This window comes from Hibiscus syriacus, unplaced genomic scaffold, assembly GCF_006381635.1.
Source record: "Hibiscus syriacus cultivar Baekdansim isolate YM2019G1 unplaced genomic scaffold, ASM638163v2 tig00111191_pilon, whole genome shotgun sequence".
Lineage (NCBI taxonomy): Eukaryota > Viridiplantae > Streptophyta > Magnoliopsida > Malvales > Malvaceae > Hibiscus > Hibiscus syriacus.
In genome coordinates, this window is record NW_024063010.1 from 2,549,797 (window position 1) to 2,569,551 (window position 19,755).

The 19,755-nt window shown below is 33.8% G+C and overlaps 2 protein-coding genes, 1 long non-coding RNA gene and 2 pseudogenes across 3 annotated transcripts in view; 2 read left to right on the plus strand and 3 right to left on the minus strand.

The window, feature by feature from the left end:
• Positions 1–11,784, minus strand: LOC120155391 (annotated as a pseudogene).
• On the plus strand, positions 5,173–8,135 carry LOC120155411 (axial regulator YABBY 5-like). The gene is made up of 7 exons (XM_039166970.1): positions 5,173–5,290; positions 6,286–6,405; positions 7,179–7,308; positions 7,409–7,457; positions 7,538–7,613; positions 7,814–7,882; positions 8,100–8,135. Exons 1-7 carry the CDS (start codon positions 5,216–5,218, stop codon positions 8,133–8,135), a joined length of 555 nt encoding a protein of 184 aa, XP_039022901.1. The 5' UTR covers positions 5,173–5,215.
• On the plus strand, positions 9,174–10,364 carry LOC120155412 (annotated as a pseudogene).
• LOC120155392 overlaps positions 10,602–19,755 on the minus strand; it is a 22,365-nt gene continuing 13,211 nt past the window's right edge. The window contains exons 2-3 of the long non-coding RNA XR_005518965.1: positions 18,475–18,484; positions 10,602–10,785 (exon numbers count right to left, since the gene is read on the minus strand). This is a non-coding gene — a long non-coding RNA (uncharacterized LOC120155392). The remainder of the gene's footprint in view (positions 10,786–18,474; positions 18,485–19,755) is intronic.
• Positions 13,284–14,531, minus strand: LOC120155390 (multiprotein-bridging factor 1a-like). Its single transcript, XM_039166958.1, has 4 exons — positions 14,357–14,531; positions 14,141–14,224; positions 13,910–13,992; positions 13,284–13,690 (listed from the first exon to the last, which is right to left on the minus strand). The coding sequence occupies exons 1-4, from the start codon at positions 14,496–14,498 to the stop codon at positions 13,346–13,348; spliced, it is 654 nt and encodes a 217-aa protein (XP_039022889.1). The 5' UTR covers positions 14,499–14,531; the 3' UTR covers positions 13,284–13,345.

The window sequence follows — 19,755 nt, forward strand, 5'->3', positions numbered from 1 at the left end:
AGTCTTATTTGTTGTTACTCGGTTGTATTCGGGATACCTCAAGTCTGGTCTAAAATCCTTGAATTATTTATTAAAAAATGTCTGTCAGTACTGATATTGGGACCTCAGTACCGATACTGAGCCACTTGGTATCGATACCCACCTGTTGGTATTGATACCCATGAATGAGTATTGATACTTTGACTCTGGGGTATCGATACTAACATGAGTATCGATACCAAATTTGGGTTCGATGTTCTGAAAATAATCTCAATATCGATACCACCATTGTAGTATTGATACCCTTGCCTTGGTATCCATACTCTACGTGAGTATCGGTACCAAAATTACATTATGAAATTTCAGTCTCGATACCAACCTGGTCAGTATCGAGACTGGGACCCCAATATCGATATTCCCCTTTGAAAATTGCCTATTTTAAGCTTGACTGAAGAACAATTTCGATATTGTTTTGTCAAAATCTAACCCGAAAGCTTTGACCGTTAACTGTTGACTTTTGGCATGTTGACTTTTTTCTGAAAACCACTATCTTTATATTTTTCGACGTCCTGAGTCCGTTTTGTCATTTTCTGACTAGAAAGCTTTGTTTTATGTCGTTTTACATTTAAAGTCGTAAATATGTTAAATAAATTGTTAGATTTTGGACTCACTTTTGCTACTATTTTCTGAAGGTGATCACATTTCTCTGCATCGTTCTCCGATACATTCCAACCTCCCTCCCTTAGCTCAGTTCAATTCTGCTCGCTTAACTTAGGACCTAGTACGACCGACTATGGGAAGTGCAAGGCTTAGCCGGTATCGTTTAGCGACTATAGGTGTGTCTTCTTTATTCTCTGATATGTTATGCTATTATGTTTAATATTACTGCCTAAAGCATGTTCGTAATTTGATTACAATTACCTATGACATCGACGATTTTGAATAACGTTGCATCATTCATGATCTGCATATTGATACATTCATGTTTCTGTATGAGATTTATTTGTTGATCTGTTCTGTATGGGATTTATTCCCCGATCTATTTTGTATGGGATTTATCTACGGTGAAAGGTTGCTATTGATGTTGCATTTTGAAGATTAATTCTGATTTGTTGTTACACTTTAATTGTGTTGTGTTATATTTATATTACGTTATTTGTTTTACTTTAGAAGACACACTGAGCTTTGTAGCTCACTTTCTAGTTTATGTCTTTTTCAGATTACTCAGACTTCTAAGACTATGACCGGTACTTAGAGGATCGTTAGTAGCCGTTTTCTTTAGACATCGTATGTACATTTTTTTCAGATTATATGTCATTTCCTTTCTGCTAGCAATATATATTTATTTATAGGAATTTAAGATATTAAATTATTTTACTTGTTTTGGATTTTAAACTCATAGTGTATATACTCACTTATATATACATATATATTCTGAACTCCTACTTTTGCTTTCGGGATTTTTTTTTTACGATTTACCAAGGATGCATATTAAAATATAAAAATTACTTGATTCCTGTTCAATCGAAACACTGTTGTGTTCTTCGAGATTCGGTCGAGACGTATATGTCAGGTCTAGGGGTTTCATACCTAACGTCAATTAGTCAATTAACTAAAGCAGGGTGAAATGGTTAATATTCACCTTTAATAATTGAAGCTAAATTGCATGTAAAAGAACAGCAATGACAGTCTCCATTTTATGGACAGAAGTAAATGTCGTTTTTTGAGTAATGAGCCTGTTTGTTAGACTTTAGTGAAACATTTGCCTCAATCATTGTCACCTCCCCATAACCCCTAATCATCTCAACAATCTCTATCTCCATGTTCTATTGGTTACACGAAAATTGATATTTCTAAAAATATTTTTGAGATAATATCAGTGTTATTAAAATTATATCAAACTAGTTGGATAGACAGATTAAACAAGAAATTAATTATGAAAACAATTCAGATAACGTCATTTGTTCATAAAGAATGTGACACTGACACGACTACATATCTTTACACTTTCGTGTACAAGTACCAAAACATATGCATAAAGATGATAAAACATAAGGATTTAGAGAATGCTTAATTAGTTTTGAGTAATATAAACAAGAATGCTCCCTATGATAAACTTGGTTCGTACAAGTAATACAGATCAAGGTACAAAAACCAAACAAGATTTGCAATATTAAGTTAAACAAGAAGAACCCAAATATCCATATGTCGGTCCATATCTACATATATATGCATGTATGGAGTTACATGATGAAGCATCATCCGTGACAAAGAGAGATGGAGTTACATAATTGTTGGGCTAAGTATATGAAACTTCACTTTTCAAGGATTTATCACAAGATTTTATGGTGCATTAGTTAGGTATCCATGGGCCCCTTAAGTGATTGAAGGCAATGGGTATCTTAACACGCACGCGCGTGCACACACACACGTGTATATATATGTTGGAATAGATCGAGGAAGTTGATGGGGTGATCGTCCCCAGAAAATTTTAAATTCTCATATAATTTAAATATTTTTTATGTACTTTTTACTAATAATTTATTTTTATGTTCTGAAATTTTATAAAATCTCAATATAAAATTCTGCATATGCACTCTATTATATATATATATATATATATATAGTGTAGAAAAGTGGTGCAAGCAGCAGCTTTGAGAATATGGCAGCCAAGAAATTGCGTGAAAGTCATGTGAAAGGGCTGAAGTTTTCTTTTCCATCGTATAGCATAAATGCTAGCCCTCTTTAGCCTCTGCAAATCTAAAAGATTTCAGCTTATCTTCTTTTAAACATAGTTTTAATGAAAACAACTGTTCAGACATGACTATTTAACCGGTTCTTCGTGTCCTAGGCTGTCTTTCTTTATACATGACCATTTGTCAGAATTATTCTTTTTGAAAACCAAAGCCCTAGTTCATAAACAAAACCTGTAGACCTGAGGTTAATTAAATTATTCGTGAGCTGCCGTTGGAATATTTGTGTTGGTAGAGTTGATGGCTTAGATTTGATTTAATAGGGTTGAGTGATTCCTTTTTCATGAGGTGAGGTCTGACCTAATTCTCAAATCCCATTGATAGATATTATAGACTACATGTACTTTCTTCCGTATCCTTTTTTTTCTTACTTAGTTGGGTGTTTCTAGGTTTAATCAATGATATTTCATGTTAAATTCATAGGGTTTTGGGATATAATATCAAATTAATTACATTTTTTTTCTAACTAAGCTTCTCGGAAATGATTTAATAATTGAATTCATCAATTGTATTCAAGGGTAAAATAAAATATTTTTTCATTGGTCTTAATTTTGAGTAGTTGCGCATGTAAGGCATGTGCGTTGCCAATATTTTAATAAAATTCTGAATAGATATTCATTTGTAATTCAAAGATTTTAACTCTTAATCTTACTTAAAAGGTTAGTGTCATATCCTGCTAAACTAACTAATTGTTTAATACTTTTGTCAATTATTAATACAATAACATCTAGGCTCGTCTCAAAAGATAGATTAGTCATGTGTTACTTTTTAATATGAGGCTTCTAAAATAGTTTATGATAATAATTAATTTGTCAAATTAGAAATTATCATGGATCTACAAAAGTATTTTTATCAAAATTCATCATAGAAAACGATTAAAGTTACTGTAAAACTCTTCATTTGTAATATTATCTGGCACTTTCGCGAGAACCAAATAGAAAGTTTGTTTTCTTTTTGAATGAAAATTTCTTTAGTACACAAAGATTGTACATGTAGGGACGAACGTAGAATTTTATGATAGGGGTGAACCTCTAAAATTTTAAAAGGTGATAGATTTATAAAATTCTAAGGGATGAAAACAAATTTTTCAATAGAAAATGCATATAAAAAAAAACTAAAATATATGGTAATTTTAAAATTTCAGAAGACGACTATCTCCACCCATCTCTTTGATTCATCCCTACGTACCTGAATAAATGAAAAAAGCAAACATGATGTGGTTTCGACATGCTCCCCTCAAAGTATGAAACATTTGTTTGTCTGCCGTTCATCTCTCTCAGGATTCCCAGTCTGAGACACTAATAGCCCCTTTTCCTTTTATAGCTCAGAGAGAACCGCTGAACTGTACAAGCATTGGGATCGAAAACGACGAGTGAAACCCACTTTTTTTATATAAAAAAATAATTAATCACTGCATTAATTTCTCTCTCTCTCCCTCGTTAATGTATAAAAGAAATTTACATATTCAACATGTCTGAAATTTTGTATTGCAAAAGTTGTTTGTCTCTTTTTGCATTTGCGGTATAATGATTCTTGGTCAAATCTGATGCATAATCAGAAATAAAAAAAGGCATTTTGAAAAAGCTAATTCAGATTGGATTTGCTGTTTATTAATGAGAGTTCAAAATCTGATAAGATAACGAATCAACTTAGATGTTTCTTTGTGGTTCATTTCTGGGGTTGGCAAAGTTACATCGACTAACATAGTCTGATTCTAAAAGAGAGGGTCCATTGATATTCCATCAATACCTTGCACAGGACACTTTGAAACACACTTTATAATCTCGAATAAAGTAACCGTGTCCCCTAAATATTACAACATTTGCATGTGTTTTGTGAATATGTCTTCTGAATCAAACCCAAAGCCCCTCCATAATTCAAGTAAAGAATAATTCATGTCATTTCATTCATTATATAAACAAGAAGAGCATTCTCAATGATTTCTCATTCAAATATGCTGTTTCCACTGTAGTTTCAGCGTAAGAAGAAGAAGAAGAAGAAAAGTGAAAGATTAGTTTGTTTTAGCAAAAAAAGAAGAAAAAATCCATTAACCACCTTTGAATTGTAAGTCGATTCCTAACCCTAACCCCATATTGTTTTGTCTGCTTTTCCCATGGCCCCATTCACCATTTCTCTTTCTTTCGTTCTTAGTGAGTGACTGACTGTGATGTTTGAAAACGTTAACGAGAGAGTGAGTGTACTCTTTTTTAGTGCTGCCTGCCATGGCACTACAAATCCCACGTTTCTCTCAGCCTGCCTTTACCTTCTTTGTTCACTACTGCTTCTTCAATTTCATTTTCTTAATTTCCATTCTCTTCTTTCTCTTTGATGTGATTTTTGTGTTGTTAGATGACTTGATCTTATAATTATGTACTTTGTGTCTGCGTTTGATTTGTTCTCTTCATCACTCTTCTTTTCTTGTTCTTTGTCTCAAATCTAATTCAAAGAAATCTTCTTTTCTGTTTGGTATCGGAGAAAATAAGATGTCAAGCTCCAACAGTTCTGCACCAGAACAGCTCTGCTACATCCCTTGCAACCTTTGCAACATCATTCTTGCGGTATTTAATTTTGAACCTAAACCCTTTTTCCCTTCTTATTTGATTTTTTATATATATAATCTAATACACATCATCATCGTCACCATGATGTGAGTTTCTGTTACTGCAAAACGTAATGCCTTTGTATAGTTGCAGAAGAATGCTAGGTCTTCAGTCGTTCAATAGATATAATATAAATGAATAAACCAAAGATGTTTTTGCTCATAAAATTTCCAGTTTCAGTTTATATCACAGACCCAAACTTTCAAAAGCTTTCTTCTTTTATTTTCTTTGCAAGAGAATCTTATTTTGCTGGGTTTCTCTTCTGTATGATTATTTTAAGGTTTTCCATGTAATGAAGTCAGGTCACTATCCCAAAACTTCTTTCTCATTCTTTTGCAGAAAAGTCATAAGTTCCCTTAATTTCTTTCTCTTTTGCAGATCTTACCCTCTGATCTCTGAGAATTTGTTAAAAAATGGGCCTTAAATTCATTTTTTTTAAGAGAAAACAAGCATGGGATGATGTATTAGCTGATATTATTGGATGAAGATGACATCTCCTTCATATTTTTGATCCATGATTACCTTAACCTTTACCCTATTAGATTAGGGCACCATCTTCTTTGAAGTTTTTGTTTTCTTTTTTGCAAAGCCCAAAAGCTTCTCTTTCTTTTTTCCTTTTAATATAATGGAAAACGAAAGGGACTAGATCTGTTGTCTTCCTCAAAACCCCCATTTTTATGTAGGAAAGATGCTTTCGAAAGATGAGAAAGTCCAGCCAGTGTTTGAGTGTTGGCTACTTATAAACATAAAAAAAATATCAAACAAAGCCCTAGATTTTGTACTGATTGGGATTTTAGACAAAAAAAACCATTTCCCTTCTTTTGCATGATTCGGACATGGAAAGGTCCCATGTTATTCATTTATATTTTCCATTTAGACCCAAAAAAACGCCCTAATTCTTTTAACAAGCAAATTATTTTCATGACCTAAAATCTGTACATGATTTTCTGCAGGTGAATGTTCCATGCAGCAGCTTGTTTGAAACGGTAACAGTCCGCTGTGGGCAGTGCACCAATCTTTGTTCAGTGAACTTGGCGGATTCCTTTCAATCAAGGGCTGGAAAAGATATTCAGGTTCTCTTTTTCAATTTAATTTTCTTGTAGATCCAGGTTTTCTGGGATTTTTTTCCTCATTTCCAGGGAAAATCCTATAGTTTTTCTCGGGGCCTTGAAACTTAGGCTTTCTAAGCTGAAAAAGGACCCTAGGAGCTGCTAATTAGTGCAATGCAAAGTTTTAGGGTTTCCCCTCTTTTTTCATTAATTGAGCCCCAACTCTTAAACGTCTTTACTTTGGTTTTGATTGACATGAACTTTAGGGTTTATATAGGCTTTGATCACTACACTGTTTTATCCTTTTTCTTAAGTTGTCTTCAGTGTTGTTTTTCCTTTGTTTGCTCATTTTATGGGGAAACGAAATCCAAATAAAGTTTTGAGAAAAAGCAAATGGATAATGCTGTGTTTTTACAGACAAAATTTAACCATGTTTGATCTTGCATTCATGCTTGTCCAATCAAAGAGATAGATTCCCAGTCTAGTACTTACAATGAAACCTAGTAAACATCGAGATATGACTAAGGTCATCTCCTAGCAATTGTACAGATTTAGAAATTATATTAAAAGTTTAGTGAGTACACAATTATAAAATATTAGAGGCCTTAAATTATCGATATAAAATATAAAAAATACTTAAATCACATGAGAATTTAAAATTTTCAGAGAGGTTCGATCGTAATCCCAACATTCTTTGGCCCAGTATATAATCAATATTATATAATCGAGCATGCATCGTGATCGTAATTTGAATTCCGAAATGTTGTTAACTGATGTCAGTTTTATTGGATGTTAAGGTGCCTAACTACACCTCATCGGAGTACGGAATTGACCTAGGCTCTTCCTCTAGAAGCAAGAACAAGCAGCCACCATCGAAGCGACCAACAACTTTAAATACAACCACTCCAGAAAGGGTTGTTAATCGACGTAAGTATTATTGGTGTCTGATTTATTTCATTAACATTTAGATTTTGGGTTTAGGGTTTGTGGTTTCATGGACTGCTATTTTTCCTTTTTCTTTTCCCAGCTCCTGACAAGAGGCATAGGGCTCCTTCATTGTACAATCAGTTCATCAAGTAATTTGATCATTAACTATACTGACTTTGTTATTGATTAATACATGGTTATAAACTAAAAAAATGTGGTATGTTTGTAGGGAGGAGATTCAGAGGATCAAGCTGAGCAATCCTGATATCACTCATAGGGAGGCATTTAGCACTGCTGCTAAGAATGTAAGTTCAACATTCATTTTTCATCATCCAAACCGAAATAATTGAATATGCTTCTCACTGGTCGTGACAGATTAAGTCGTTCTATGGGTGTCATCGTTGTTATTACAATATCTTGAAAGTCGTTCTCTTCGAGGTGTAAGGGAATTTCGATCACATAAAGTTAATCATTCCGAGTTTTGTTTTTGTGTCCTCAACTACAGTGGGCTCGCTTCCCTCACATTCATTTTGGACTGATGCTGGAAAACGATAATCAACCAAAGCTCAATAATGTAAGGAAATTCTAAATAGATAATATTTTATAATCATTTAAACTAATAAAAAATATTATCATATATATTAAACTAAGATCACACATAAAATTAATAAATTTTAAATTGTAATGAGAAAAATGGTAATGTTGTTTTATTTTTACCTAATCTATTGCTAAGACTAGCAAGATTAACACTGATTTTTGTGTCTTTATTTTTATTTAATCTGTGTATGCAGGACTCAACTGAGCCATTCCATCAGCTACTTAAGTGAACAAATGAGTATTGATTTTATAAGATAATTTTACTTATATATATATATATATATATATATATATATTATATGTATGTTGTTGAAATAAAAGGCTTCCATTTATGAGGTCTGCATGAACTTGAATCTGTTTGTTGAACAACTTTGCTTCATCCATTAATCTATGTCATGATTGAAGTTATTATATATATATTGAGCTTTGATAACTTATTCACTGTGTTAATTAGTTAAGCATGATTTATTTAAATCTACTTAAAGCTTGGTAAAGTATTTGATTCATGGTTTACATGCTAATATTATTCAAAGATTTAATGGTATAACCACCTGTATTCGATCTATTAATCGATTAATGCGAATTGAATACTATAGAGGTAAGGGTGACCCTCCCAACCCAGTTCACTCCACCCGCAATGGCTAGAATTCTTACCTCTGACCTTATTTAAGGATCTAGTGTCTCATCTCACTAAACTAACTTATTATTCGTGTCTTCGTGATATATAATTTATTTTATTAGAGTTTTTTTTAAATATTTTTGAGGTAAATATGTGAAATGTCGTTCATTAAGACTTAATCAATGTATAATTTTCACCATAAATTTGTTTTATTGTTTTGAAAATATTAAAAATCAATTAAAAATAGAAATAAATGACAACTCAAAAATACTAAAAAGTTCTAAAGACAGGCAGAACATAAAACTTGCATTTTAGGATTAACGATTTCAAAGCGACCGAGTCAAGATTTAAACAACTCCCACCAAACTCCATTCATTACCGCCAATCATTTACTGCCACGTCTCAATAACTCCCGATACTGTTTGGCCTTGTCCGTTTCCCCTCACCGCGTTGTCACTCTTGCAACGGTCATCATTTTCTCTTTTTGTGTTCATATTTTTCTCATAAAATCCCCCCTTCTGAATCTCCTCTCTCAAAAGCAAATTTTACGGAAAAGAATTTTGAAATGATGTCGTCTCCTTTGTCGTTTAGGAAAACCTCGCGCATTTCACGGAGATTCTCGAGGTCATTGAGATAATCATCAGCCAAAATGGCGGCATTAGCAACAGCCTCGACCAGGGAGGATCAGCCGGAGTCTTGTGATTCTTCTCCGTCCATGCCGGATGATGGAGGGGATTCGTGGTCGACGTTGCAGCCGGAGCTGTTAATTGAGATACTGGAGGGCGTGGAAGCGAGTGAAGAAATGTGGCCCGGAAGGAAAGACGTGGTTGCTTGCGCTTGCGTGCGCAAGAAGTGGAGAGAAGTTACTAGAGAGATCGTTAAGGCTTCTCCTCAAAATAGCGGCAAAATCACTTTCCCTTCCTGTCTTAAGCAGGTAATTAAAAAAAACTTTTTTTTAATTGAAATTGAGATATAATTTCATTATCTGGTACAAATGTTTTAAGGTAGCATGTATAAATTTCATTAAGGTTTTAAATATTTGTAATTTATGGTAGTTCGGATTATAATTCAGCTGACACAAATTCAAAATCTTTGTAGTTCGGATTTTCTAGGTACCAACTTTAAAATCTATGATAGTCAGCCTCCACATAGTGGTGCAAAGCCCTCCAGCAGCAGATCAAGTCGCAGATTTGCAAGTAAGCAAATCTGCCCCCAAGTTTCAGCTGGCAATTTCGAGGTTGGGCAAGTCTCGTACAAGTTCAATCTCTTGAAATCAAGAGGTCCCAGGAGAATGATTTGCTCAATACAGTGCCCTTTCCCGGAAGATATGGTTGATGACAGGCATTTAGATAACACTAAGATGAAAATGCCAGAGCATGATGTATATCTGGCCATACAACTTTGAGAAACAAAGCTCCAAGATGGCATGAACATTTACAGTGCTGGTGCTTGAATTCCCATGGTTGGGTAACTGTAGCATCATTGAAAAACTTTCAGCTGGCTGCAACTGTGGAGCAGAGCCAACCGGGAGGGAAAGAAGAGGAGGAAACTGTTCTCCAGTTCGGTAAAGTAGCGGATGATACATTCACCATGGATTATAGGCAGCCCTTGTCAGCTTTTCTTGCTTTTTCCATCTGCCTTACAAGCTTTGGTACAAAGCTGGCTTGTGAGTGATTCTATGTCTATATATATATAAACAAGTTGTTCTGCATGTTAAGTATAATGTTTTTTAAAATGTCACTTTCAAATCTTCTAGACAGCCTTGGCTTAGTGAGACAAAGCAAATCATGTACATGTTTCTCTTGTATCTAATAACATTAACTGAAATTACTGGCTGCAAGCATTTCTTACAGTTATTATGTTTTGAAATTTGAGGTTAGAAATCTCTTTCGTTTATTCGGTTTTTCTCCCTCGTTTCTTGACCAGTTAGGCAAATTAGAAGCATTTGGTAAAGATATTTCAAAAGTTACGGTTTCTATTGAAATCACACAGAGAAAAATACTTCAATGACTTTGCTAACAAGTAAAAAGCCTTAGAAAGGCATTTTCCAAGGTTTTCCTACTAATAAATATAAGCGAACATTCAAGAGAATTCCTTGTAACATTCAAGAACACAAACTTCATAGTCGTAGTCATAGTCATCGGACAAGGTCGAAGACACCGTTATTCCACACGAAACCATTGTACCGGTAGAGAACATTTATTTACATCACAAAGTTTTAGGACTCAGACACTGGACACCATATTCGAATTCTGTTTAGACTCCTCATTTCTTCCCTCGCAGCTTCACACCAAGTGCCCTCTCAAGTTTACTGATTATCTGCTGGTTAGGAATAGCTTTTCTGGATTCATACTCTTGTATGATTTGAGGCTTCTCGTTGATCATCTGTAGGATGACATGAAAGAATCGATGAAAGAACTTAACAATAAATAAGGGAGCTGTAACACTCTTAGGGAATAAGCATCAAGCATAAACATGGATGAAGAGAGACCTGGGCAAGTTTCGTATCCATTCGAGCCTGCATGATGGCTTCTTCAGTTCTGTTGGCACTCTTTCATCTGTTCATTAGTTTTTAAAAGCAGGTCAAACACTTGGAGGCTAGGCTTAGGGTCATATCATAACAGCAGATTATGTAAATGAGAAGAGCATCTCGCTTGTTAGAAAAGGAGATCGAAGGAGATCACGGGAAAATGTAATCAGGTAATTCATCAAGTTTATGCAAATAAACTCATAGCAGCATAGTTGAACAACTAATTCGACTTGTACATGATAAAAATGAGGGATGGAAGGAAAGGGAATAAAGGATTTCTTACGAGCAAGATTTTCAGTTTCTTCATCAAGCTTTCTTGAATTCAAAGTAGTACCACTAGATGCTGCCTCGTTCGTCCCAGCATTTGCTGTAAATTCCCATTAACATTAAACAAATTTTCATCATTCTCTATCATCGGAAAAAAGTAACCCTAATTGAGATAAAAAAAAATGCAAATTATATTACGTATTTCTATTATTTTTTCCCAAAAGAAAAGGGGAATTTTTTTCAAAAAAAAAGTTCCATTTTTATTGATTCGATATCGGAGCCGGCTCGACGGGGGGCGTTGACGAATTTCTCATCCTTCTTGGTCGCGGTGCTTGGGCTTTTTTCCGAATTACGATGGGCTTCCAGTCTTGAGTCAAAGGTCCGATTCCGGCCATTTTTTGCAAGCTCTTGAATTTCTTTGATCGGATTAAACGGAAGGGAAAGTAAGGAATCAAAAAGAGAAATTATCACTAATACAAAAATTAAACATTAATTATCCGATTATTAATTCATTAATTAGTATTATTATTAGATGACGTGGCAATTAAGCTTTTTGGAGTGAACTTCTGATTTGGGCTTCTTTACAATGAACGAAATCCCGTCTACAGTAGGAGTTTTGTTGGTTAAATTTGTTATTACTCTCTAAATTTATGTATAAATTATGGATTTAATCTTTATATTTTAATTTTATCAATTTTAGTCTATATACTCTAATCTCATCAATTTTTAATTCCTATTATTTTTTAATTGTGAAACTTTTCATTTCTGATTAAAATAATACAGATATAGTATTATTAAATTACATGATTACATGAACTAATAGTAAAATTTAGGGTAAACTACGTATTTACTTAAAATATCAGTTTTGGTCTATTTTAATACTTAAATTTTCATTTTTTAAAAAACTATATCTAACGTTTAGTTTTCATTTCATTTTAATACCACACCGTTAAAAACTTAACGCGTTTAGCACCTAAACTATCAGTTTTGGTTCGTGTTAGTACCTAAACTTTCAATTTTTTCAAAACTTAACGTTAAATTTTGAATTGGGTACTAAAATAAAATAAAAAACTAAACTTAATGTATGGTTTTAAAAATTTTGAAGTTTAGCTACTAAAAAACGGACCAAAAACTAATAGATTAGGTACTAAACACGTAATTTAAACTAAACTTTAGGTATAATTTTTTTTAAAAAAAATTGAAAGTTCCATTAGTAAAATAAACCAAAAACCAGTAGTTTAGGGTGGACACTGTTGTGAAATTCGGGTTAATTTCCACCAATAACAGATTCACCTTGAAAACTATTATCTAGGTGACTAGTGTGAAAACGATTGTACTAAAAATCACCCCAAGGTAGATTCCCAGGAAAGAGGAGGGGTCACAATGGTCCCTCTTAAAACCCACTTTCCTTAGACAGAACTACCAAGACAAGTAATTTTAATAGGACAATAATTGACAATAACTATACCTGACAATAGCTATTAAATAGACATAAAAGAGAACACCAAAATATTTCACTAATAGAAGAAATATTACAAAGAGAGAAAGAATACAAATAACCTTTAAAATAGAAGAAGACTTATATTTGTGGGATGATTAACTAAGGAGGAGGAGGGCTTTATTTATAACAAAAGAATTTCTCCTCCTCCTTATACACAACCAATGTGGGACTTTTGCCAAAAACCAACAGACACCTCCGTAAAACAATTAATTAATCAAAGAAAATTTATATTTTAGGGTAGACACGAAAAATTTCAATGTAGACATCATCAATAAAATAATTAATTAATCGAAGAATATTTGAATTTCAATTCGTACTCTCTCACCAAAATGTGGCTCCGCCACTGACTCCTATGCTACTTAAATTGATTTTCAGATTTACGAAACCGAAAAATACCGTACTTGAACACGTCTAAGTTGATCTGCAGAAAGTCAACAACTTCATCCAGGAAGAAGGAGATTAGAAAACAAAGATCATTCAAATAGTAGCCCATGATACAGGTTAACACACTTTGGATAGCAAGCTATAATGTTGGATAAGCCCCCCAGTCTTTGAAACCACTACAATGAGAACCATAATAACTTGGGAGTCCATCGTTCTCTGTGAAAAGCCACAGAAAGAAATTAAACTCCTCACTGTTGAACAGTTGCGAAACATTATAGACTTTTCTGTTGAGCAGCAGCGAAACGTGATAGACTTTTTCGCCGGAAAGTAGCGAAACATCAGGGTCTTTTCCGATGGACGGTGTCGACCGGTGCCTTGGCATCTTCGTACCGAGTGCCCTCTCGAGTTTACCGATTATCTGCTGGTTAGGAATAGCTTTTCCGGATTCATAATCTCGTACGATTTGAGGCTTTTCGTTGATCATCTGTAGGATGACATGAAAGATTCAGTGACAATAAAAAAAGGTCAGATGTAACACTGTTTAGGTATGTAAATAGATGGAACAAACACGAATGAGGATATATTTATGTTCGTTCATTTAAATTTAATCGAACAAACGAACGGACATGAACAATTAAACAAACGGAATTTTTTGTTCGTCCATTAAGAAATTTAACTTATTCATGTTTATTCATTAAAATACCTGGGCAAGTTGAGTCTGGGTGAGTTTCTTATCCATTCGAGCCTGCATGATAGCTTTCTTCAGTTCTGTTGCCACTCTTTCATCTGTTCATTAGATTTTAAACACGACTCAAACACTTGTGAGCAATAATTTGATTTCATACGTAAAAACAAGTAATTTAATACAACCATAATTCGGTTATAATCGGAGAAATAGAAGGAAAAAAATGAAAGGGAATAAAGTATTTGTTACGAGCAAAATTTTCAGTTTCGTCATCAAGCTTCCTTGTGTTCAAAGTAGTACCACTGGAGGCCGCCTTGTTCGTCCCATCATTCCCTGGAAGTTCCCATTAACAAGAAACAGATTTTTATTATTGTTTATCATCGATGAAAATAACCCTATTTGAGATTGGAAAAAAAATCTCTCTTTCTTCACCAAGAGAAGGGGGAAAAAGAATAAAAAAAACACATTTTTTGAAGGATTTGATCTCGGCGCCGGCTCGACGGGCGGTGTTGACGACTTTCTCATCCTTCTTGATGGCGGCGTTTGGAGCTTTTTTCTGAATAAAGACGGGCTCCCGGAATTGTGGAAAAGGTCCGATTCTGGCCATTATTGCTAGCTCTTGAATTTGTTTGATCGGATTAAAGGCGAGGGGATGTAAGGAATAAAAAAACAGAGGCCAAGTTATAGATGATCAATATTCCTTGGAAAACACATTTATTCTTATAATAATGGAATAGAATAAAGAACTTGAATCGGATGCATTTTCCATTGAAGCAGTGGCTATGTCATAGGTGATCGATATTTCTACGTCCAAATATCTTATAGTATTTGATTCTTATGCTACTCAGGATGAGGGTCTCCATGATTCTGGTAAAATTGCTGGTTTCGATTTCGATGGTTGTCTGGCTAACACATCTATTAGAAGGTATGGATGTATGCAGTTTACTTTATATTTGACATTGCATAAATCTGACATGTATTGCATTGGATGAACAAAGTAAATGCTTTTTTCCCGTCACTTGGTTTCACATCTTTGTTAAATGAGATTCTTGAATTCAGTTAGTTTGTTCCATGACATTCACTTGCATGCTCATATTTTAACTTGTTTTGGTTCTGAATGATGTTACATTCTTTTGTCCTTCCCGTGCATTCTAATGATCAAATCGAGTACAGTTCAACATAACTGCCATGCAGGGAATAGGAACTAGAGGTTTAGGGGGTATGGGGAATAAACGGGAAATGGTATTGTGCCAACGAATGTGGGAGTGGCCTTGCCACCCTGTTTTGCCCAACCGTAAGTGCTCTGGTGTACTTGTCAACTTGAAGCAGCTGCTCACTTTTTTGAATTGATAAAAATGTATCTTTCTCTCAAGGTAGGTGCAGATGCTTGGTCCCTTATGTATTCTTCAGTACCAGAGAAGCTGCAGAGTCTTTATGAAGAGAGCTTTAAGCTGGTTTTGTTATCTGTTTTCTTATTGTGACTTTGGTTCGTGCAATATTTAGGTAATCTTTACGAATGAATCCAATATTGACCGCTGGAAGAATAAAATGCAGGTAGCTGTGGACTCAAAAATTGGACGTCTCAACAATTTCATCAAGCAAGTAAGGTTCCAATGCAGGTTTGGTTTGCTCCTTTTAGTTCATTGCTCTGTAGAAAGAAAGTATCTCAAATCTGTTTAAACTACTCAGCAGCAACAAATCTCGAATAATTTTTGGTGCTGAACTTAAATCAGCATGATGTTGCTTCTTTGGAATTATTGCTCCCAATCTTCCTCTCATTGGTGTTTTATTTATTAAGGTGTTGCTCAAACTTTTAGGCTATTGGACCCCTGATAAGTGTACGGAAGTATCACAATTTATACCTATATGTCGTCATAATTATTGCTAAATCCAAGATAATTTTAATTTTGTTAGTTATATTTCATGCACAAATACGAAATTAACTTTCACTGTTGGTTATTATTATATTTATCACTTTTTTAGGAAAAGATATTACAGTGTGAGTTAAATTTTGCAGAATAAAGGTGAAAGGATAATTCCAACTCATTGAAGGGGATTGGAATTACACAAAGAGTTTGAAAAAGAGAAGAAACCTTGCTCACAAAGGAAATTAAAGATAAGGAGAATATTTAGCTCTTTTATTAGATTTAAAGTTCTCCTCCAAGAAGATAAAGCAAGCACACACATCCTATAAAGAGACGAAGAGGACGCTCAAGAATGGAGGGCGGGAGAGAGGGAACACAAATTCTTTCTTTTTTTCTTCTTTATTTATTTTCTTTTCATGTTGTTTTTTTCATACCCAACCATGAACTAGATTTATTTTGGCTTGAGTTATTGTGATTTGGTGGTGGTGAAAACCTTTGGGTTTGTTTAAGTTATTGATTGTCTTTTCTTTTACTTCAAAGCTTGCTCATTCTTGATTCCTTAATTGAATTTCGAGTGAATTGGGAGAGGGTCTCCAGAGTATCTGTTTATCTAATATCGGGAGAGTTAGATTCAAGAAACGAATGAGCATGATCTTCATTTGAATGAACGTTGGTGAAGGTTAATCCATCTTAGGGATAAGATTCGAATTTCAACGGATAAATGGAGTATAAGATTTATTGTCCACCATTGGTTAATGCAGGAATGTATCATCAAGACATGCACTATTGACCAGTTCTTTCAAGTTAGGAATAACAATAAGACATTGAAGAACGCTCTGCTGAGCTTTGAAGGAAGGTACATAGTTGCTTTGACAATTAGTTGCCACGACAACTAATTGCCTCGACAGCCTATTGCCTCGGTAATCAACGACTCGGACTTTTCAAACAGTTGACACATCACTAATCGTGATACCCCAAGCCAACTCTTTTACTCAATCTTCATCTATTGTTATTTACTTGTTTTTTTACTTGTTACTCGAACTACTACAATCACAATTCTAATTTACTTTTCACTGCAAGAAGTTAGAACTTAGAGTTTCACCAATCCATGTGGAGACGATATCTTTCTATACTATAACTTGCAACGTGTATACTTACACCAATTGCGAAGCATTTAAACCACACAATAAGTTTTTGGCGTTGTTGTTGGGGATTGGCAAAAAACGACTTTGATTTTTTTATTTCTTGCACTTTTATTTTATTTTTCTTTCTTAATCGAATTCAATGGATTTATTGTAACACCCCCAACCTGTATCCGACCCAAATACGAGTCCGAGATGTCCGTTAAATCATTTACTTATTTAAAATAGAGAAAAAATTTAGATTTAATTTAAGCATATGGAATAATTTACAAATATCAACTCAAAAAGTTTACAAAAAATTGTTCAGAGCATATACCATTTCATCTTTTAAGTACATGCCAACATTATACATACATATTACAACAAAGAGACATACTGATAAAAATTCTTCTGATCTGATCTTCAGTGATACTATGTTGTCTCCGCTGCCTATCTTCTCTTGATACTTCTCGGATCCTACGTGTGAAATACTCACACGCTAAGTCGTAGACTTAGTGAGATATATAAATAAATAATGAAAACTATGACTACGTAACAAATAATGCATATAATGTACACTTCATACACATAAAGCTTATATGCACATATGTCATTATTATTACTATTGACATGATTTTCATTTATTTACATAATTATATACTTTCATATATAAAAATACCTTCCACATCAAATAATTAATGTAATACAATTCACATCACAAGCATATACCTCATATGCATTGTACTTGTTTAGATCACTCTTAATAGCCCATGTATACTTCTGAGAACAAAAGATATGTGAGTACATTAAGGTTGTGCACATATACTATCACCAACCCTCGTATAAGGATCCACTGAGTGGCATGTGAAATTTTTCCCGAAGAACCTATTAACCTTCGACTCTTGGCATGCCAACTATACCCATAGCTCTCATATCACATAGGACATTAGCATTTATGTTTGTCACATATTCACATATTCATATCACATAAACATATATCTTGTGATCATTTAATCACATAACTTCTTATCATATATCTCATAGTCATGTGGCTTATCTCATAGACATGTATTCATATGTTCACATAGTCACATAGCTCATTCACATATACATGTTTTCATATAGACATATAATCACTTTCACATATCTTTTGTCACATATTTTATCTCTTATGATTACATAACCTATTATCACGCATAGTTCATATAGATAACATATAGATATGCACTTAACATCTAGACATATGCACATACTCATGTACACATAAGCATTATATCACTACATGCTTGTATTAAAGTACTCATGTATTCTAATATCGGAATTAGACTCATCACAAGTCTTAATTCCTTAACATAACCTATATTTAATATTATGTACTCACCTTGGTCTCACTAGTCGATACAAATCTTTTATCGCTCTCTCAATAAATATTACTTTGTCAATTTGCCGGGACTTTGCTTTCGATCGATATCTACACGAATACACAAACCAATAAATATCGGAATTCAAACTATTTGAAAAGATTCTTACTAATATAAACTAAACAAATCACTAATTTCATATTTCATATTTCCAATTAAAGTAGTATCGGTACTACAGTTACGGTACTGATACCTTCATGCTTGTAATATCAATATCATCCCACGGTATAGATTTCTAATCGGTATTCTGTAATTTTATTCTAAGAATGGTATCGATATCCATAGTACCGATACTATCACTTCAATATCGATACCCCATGAAGCTTATATCCCACTATTGCCTTATGGTATTGATAATGTTCATGAAGTATCGATACCTACACATAATTTTCACATATTTCGCCTTGTAGTATCGGTACTTACTCAACCAGTACTGATACTACTAACCCAGAATAGACTTCTTTAACCCAAAAATTCCCAATACTTTACCTAAACTCTACTTATTTAACTCTATTCATGCATTTACACTCAGCTATACATATTTAAACAATCTTTTAGCACTATAACACTTCATCATCTTCAATAACTCACTATAACTCTTCAATTTAAGAATTTTACTAAACTTTCCATGTGTTCTAAACTCATTTATAATGCTTTAAACTTCTTAATCCTTCTTATGACAAGTTAAATTGATTAATAAAACTTCAAAAACTTCTTCATACAAACAATTCATTTCTTCACCCTTTTTACAATTTCCTTTCTAATTATCTCTTCTTGTTGTTTAAATCTTATATAAGCTTTCCTTAAGCTTATATGAAACCCAAAGAACAAGAACCAACTTAGAAATTCAAGAAATAAACAATTATAACCCAACTCACCTTTGCAATGAAGCTAACGGGAAGAAGAAGAAAGCAAGAGGAAATGGCTTCCAGAGATTTCATCCAAATCCCACGTGTTTATCTCTTAATAAAGGAGAGAAAATATCCTTAAAACTAAAAAGACCAAAATAACCTTCATTCTTTCCATCATTGCTATTTAATCCACTACAAAAATATTCATATTTAAGTCCCTGAACTTTTAAATTTTTCCTAAATTGATAATTGAATTTCAAAAACTTTCACTTTAGTCACTGGCCCTGATTTTGGGATGTTACATATACAATTCTTGGTTTTGCTTCTGTGTATGAACAGGACGAGACCAACATCACCAGAGTACCCATTTGAACCCAAAATGGAGTGAAACAATCAGACTAACAACCCAATTGTCGTCGGTGATCAAGTAGCCGAAGCAAGGGAAATATGAGCTTTAGTCGAGCGACCTGCTCAAGTATAGAACAGAACCATCCGAGATTACTTAGAAGAAGTTCTCAACGGTCTAAATATAGGAGTTGCCACACTCAAAACAGAAGCATCCTATTTCGAACTAAAACCAGTTATGTTCAATATGATCAACACAAT

What these genes read in the sequence shown, in the direction of transcription:
- LOC120155411 (XM_039166970.1), top strand. Translation starts at nt 5,216, where the DNA reads ATGTCAAGCTCCAACAGTTCTGCACCAGAACAGCTCTGCTACATCCCT. An exon ending in TTTGCAACATCATTCTTGCG is followed by an intron (nt 5,291 to 6,285) that starts GTATTTAATTTT and finishes GATTTTCTGCAG; the next exon opens with GTGAATGTTCCATGCAGCAG. An exon ending in TTAGCACTGCTGCTAAGAAT is followed by an intron (nt 7,614 to 7,813) that starts GTAAGTTCAACA and finishes CCTCAACTACAG; the next exon opens with TGGGCTCGCTTCCCTCACAT.
- LOC120155390 (XM_039166958.1), bottom strand. Translation starts at nt 14,498, where the DNA reads ATGGCCAGAATCGGACCTTTTCCACAATTCCGGGAGCCCGTCTTTATT. An exon ending in CGAAACTGAAAATTTTGCTC is followed by an intron (nt 13,993 to 14,140) that starts GTAACAAATACT and finishes TCTAATGAACAG; the next exon opens with ATGAAAGAGTGGCAACAGAA. An exon ending in CCCAGACTCAACTTGCCCAG is followed by an intron (nt 13,691 to 13,909) that starts GTATTTTAATGA and finishes GTCATCCTACAG; the next exon opens with ATGATCAACGAAAAGCCTCA.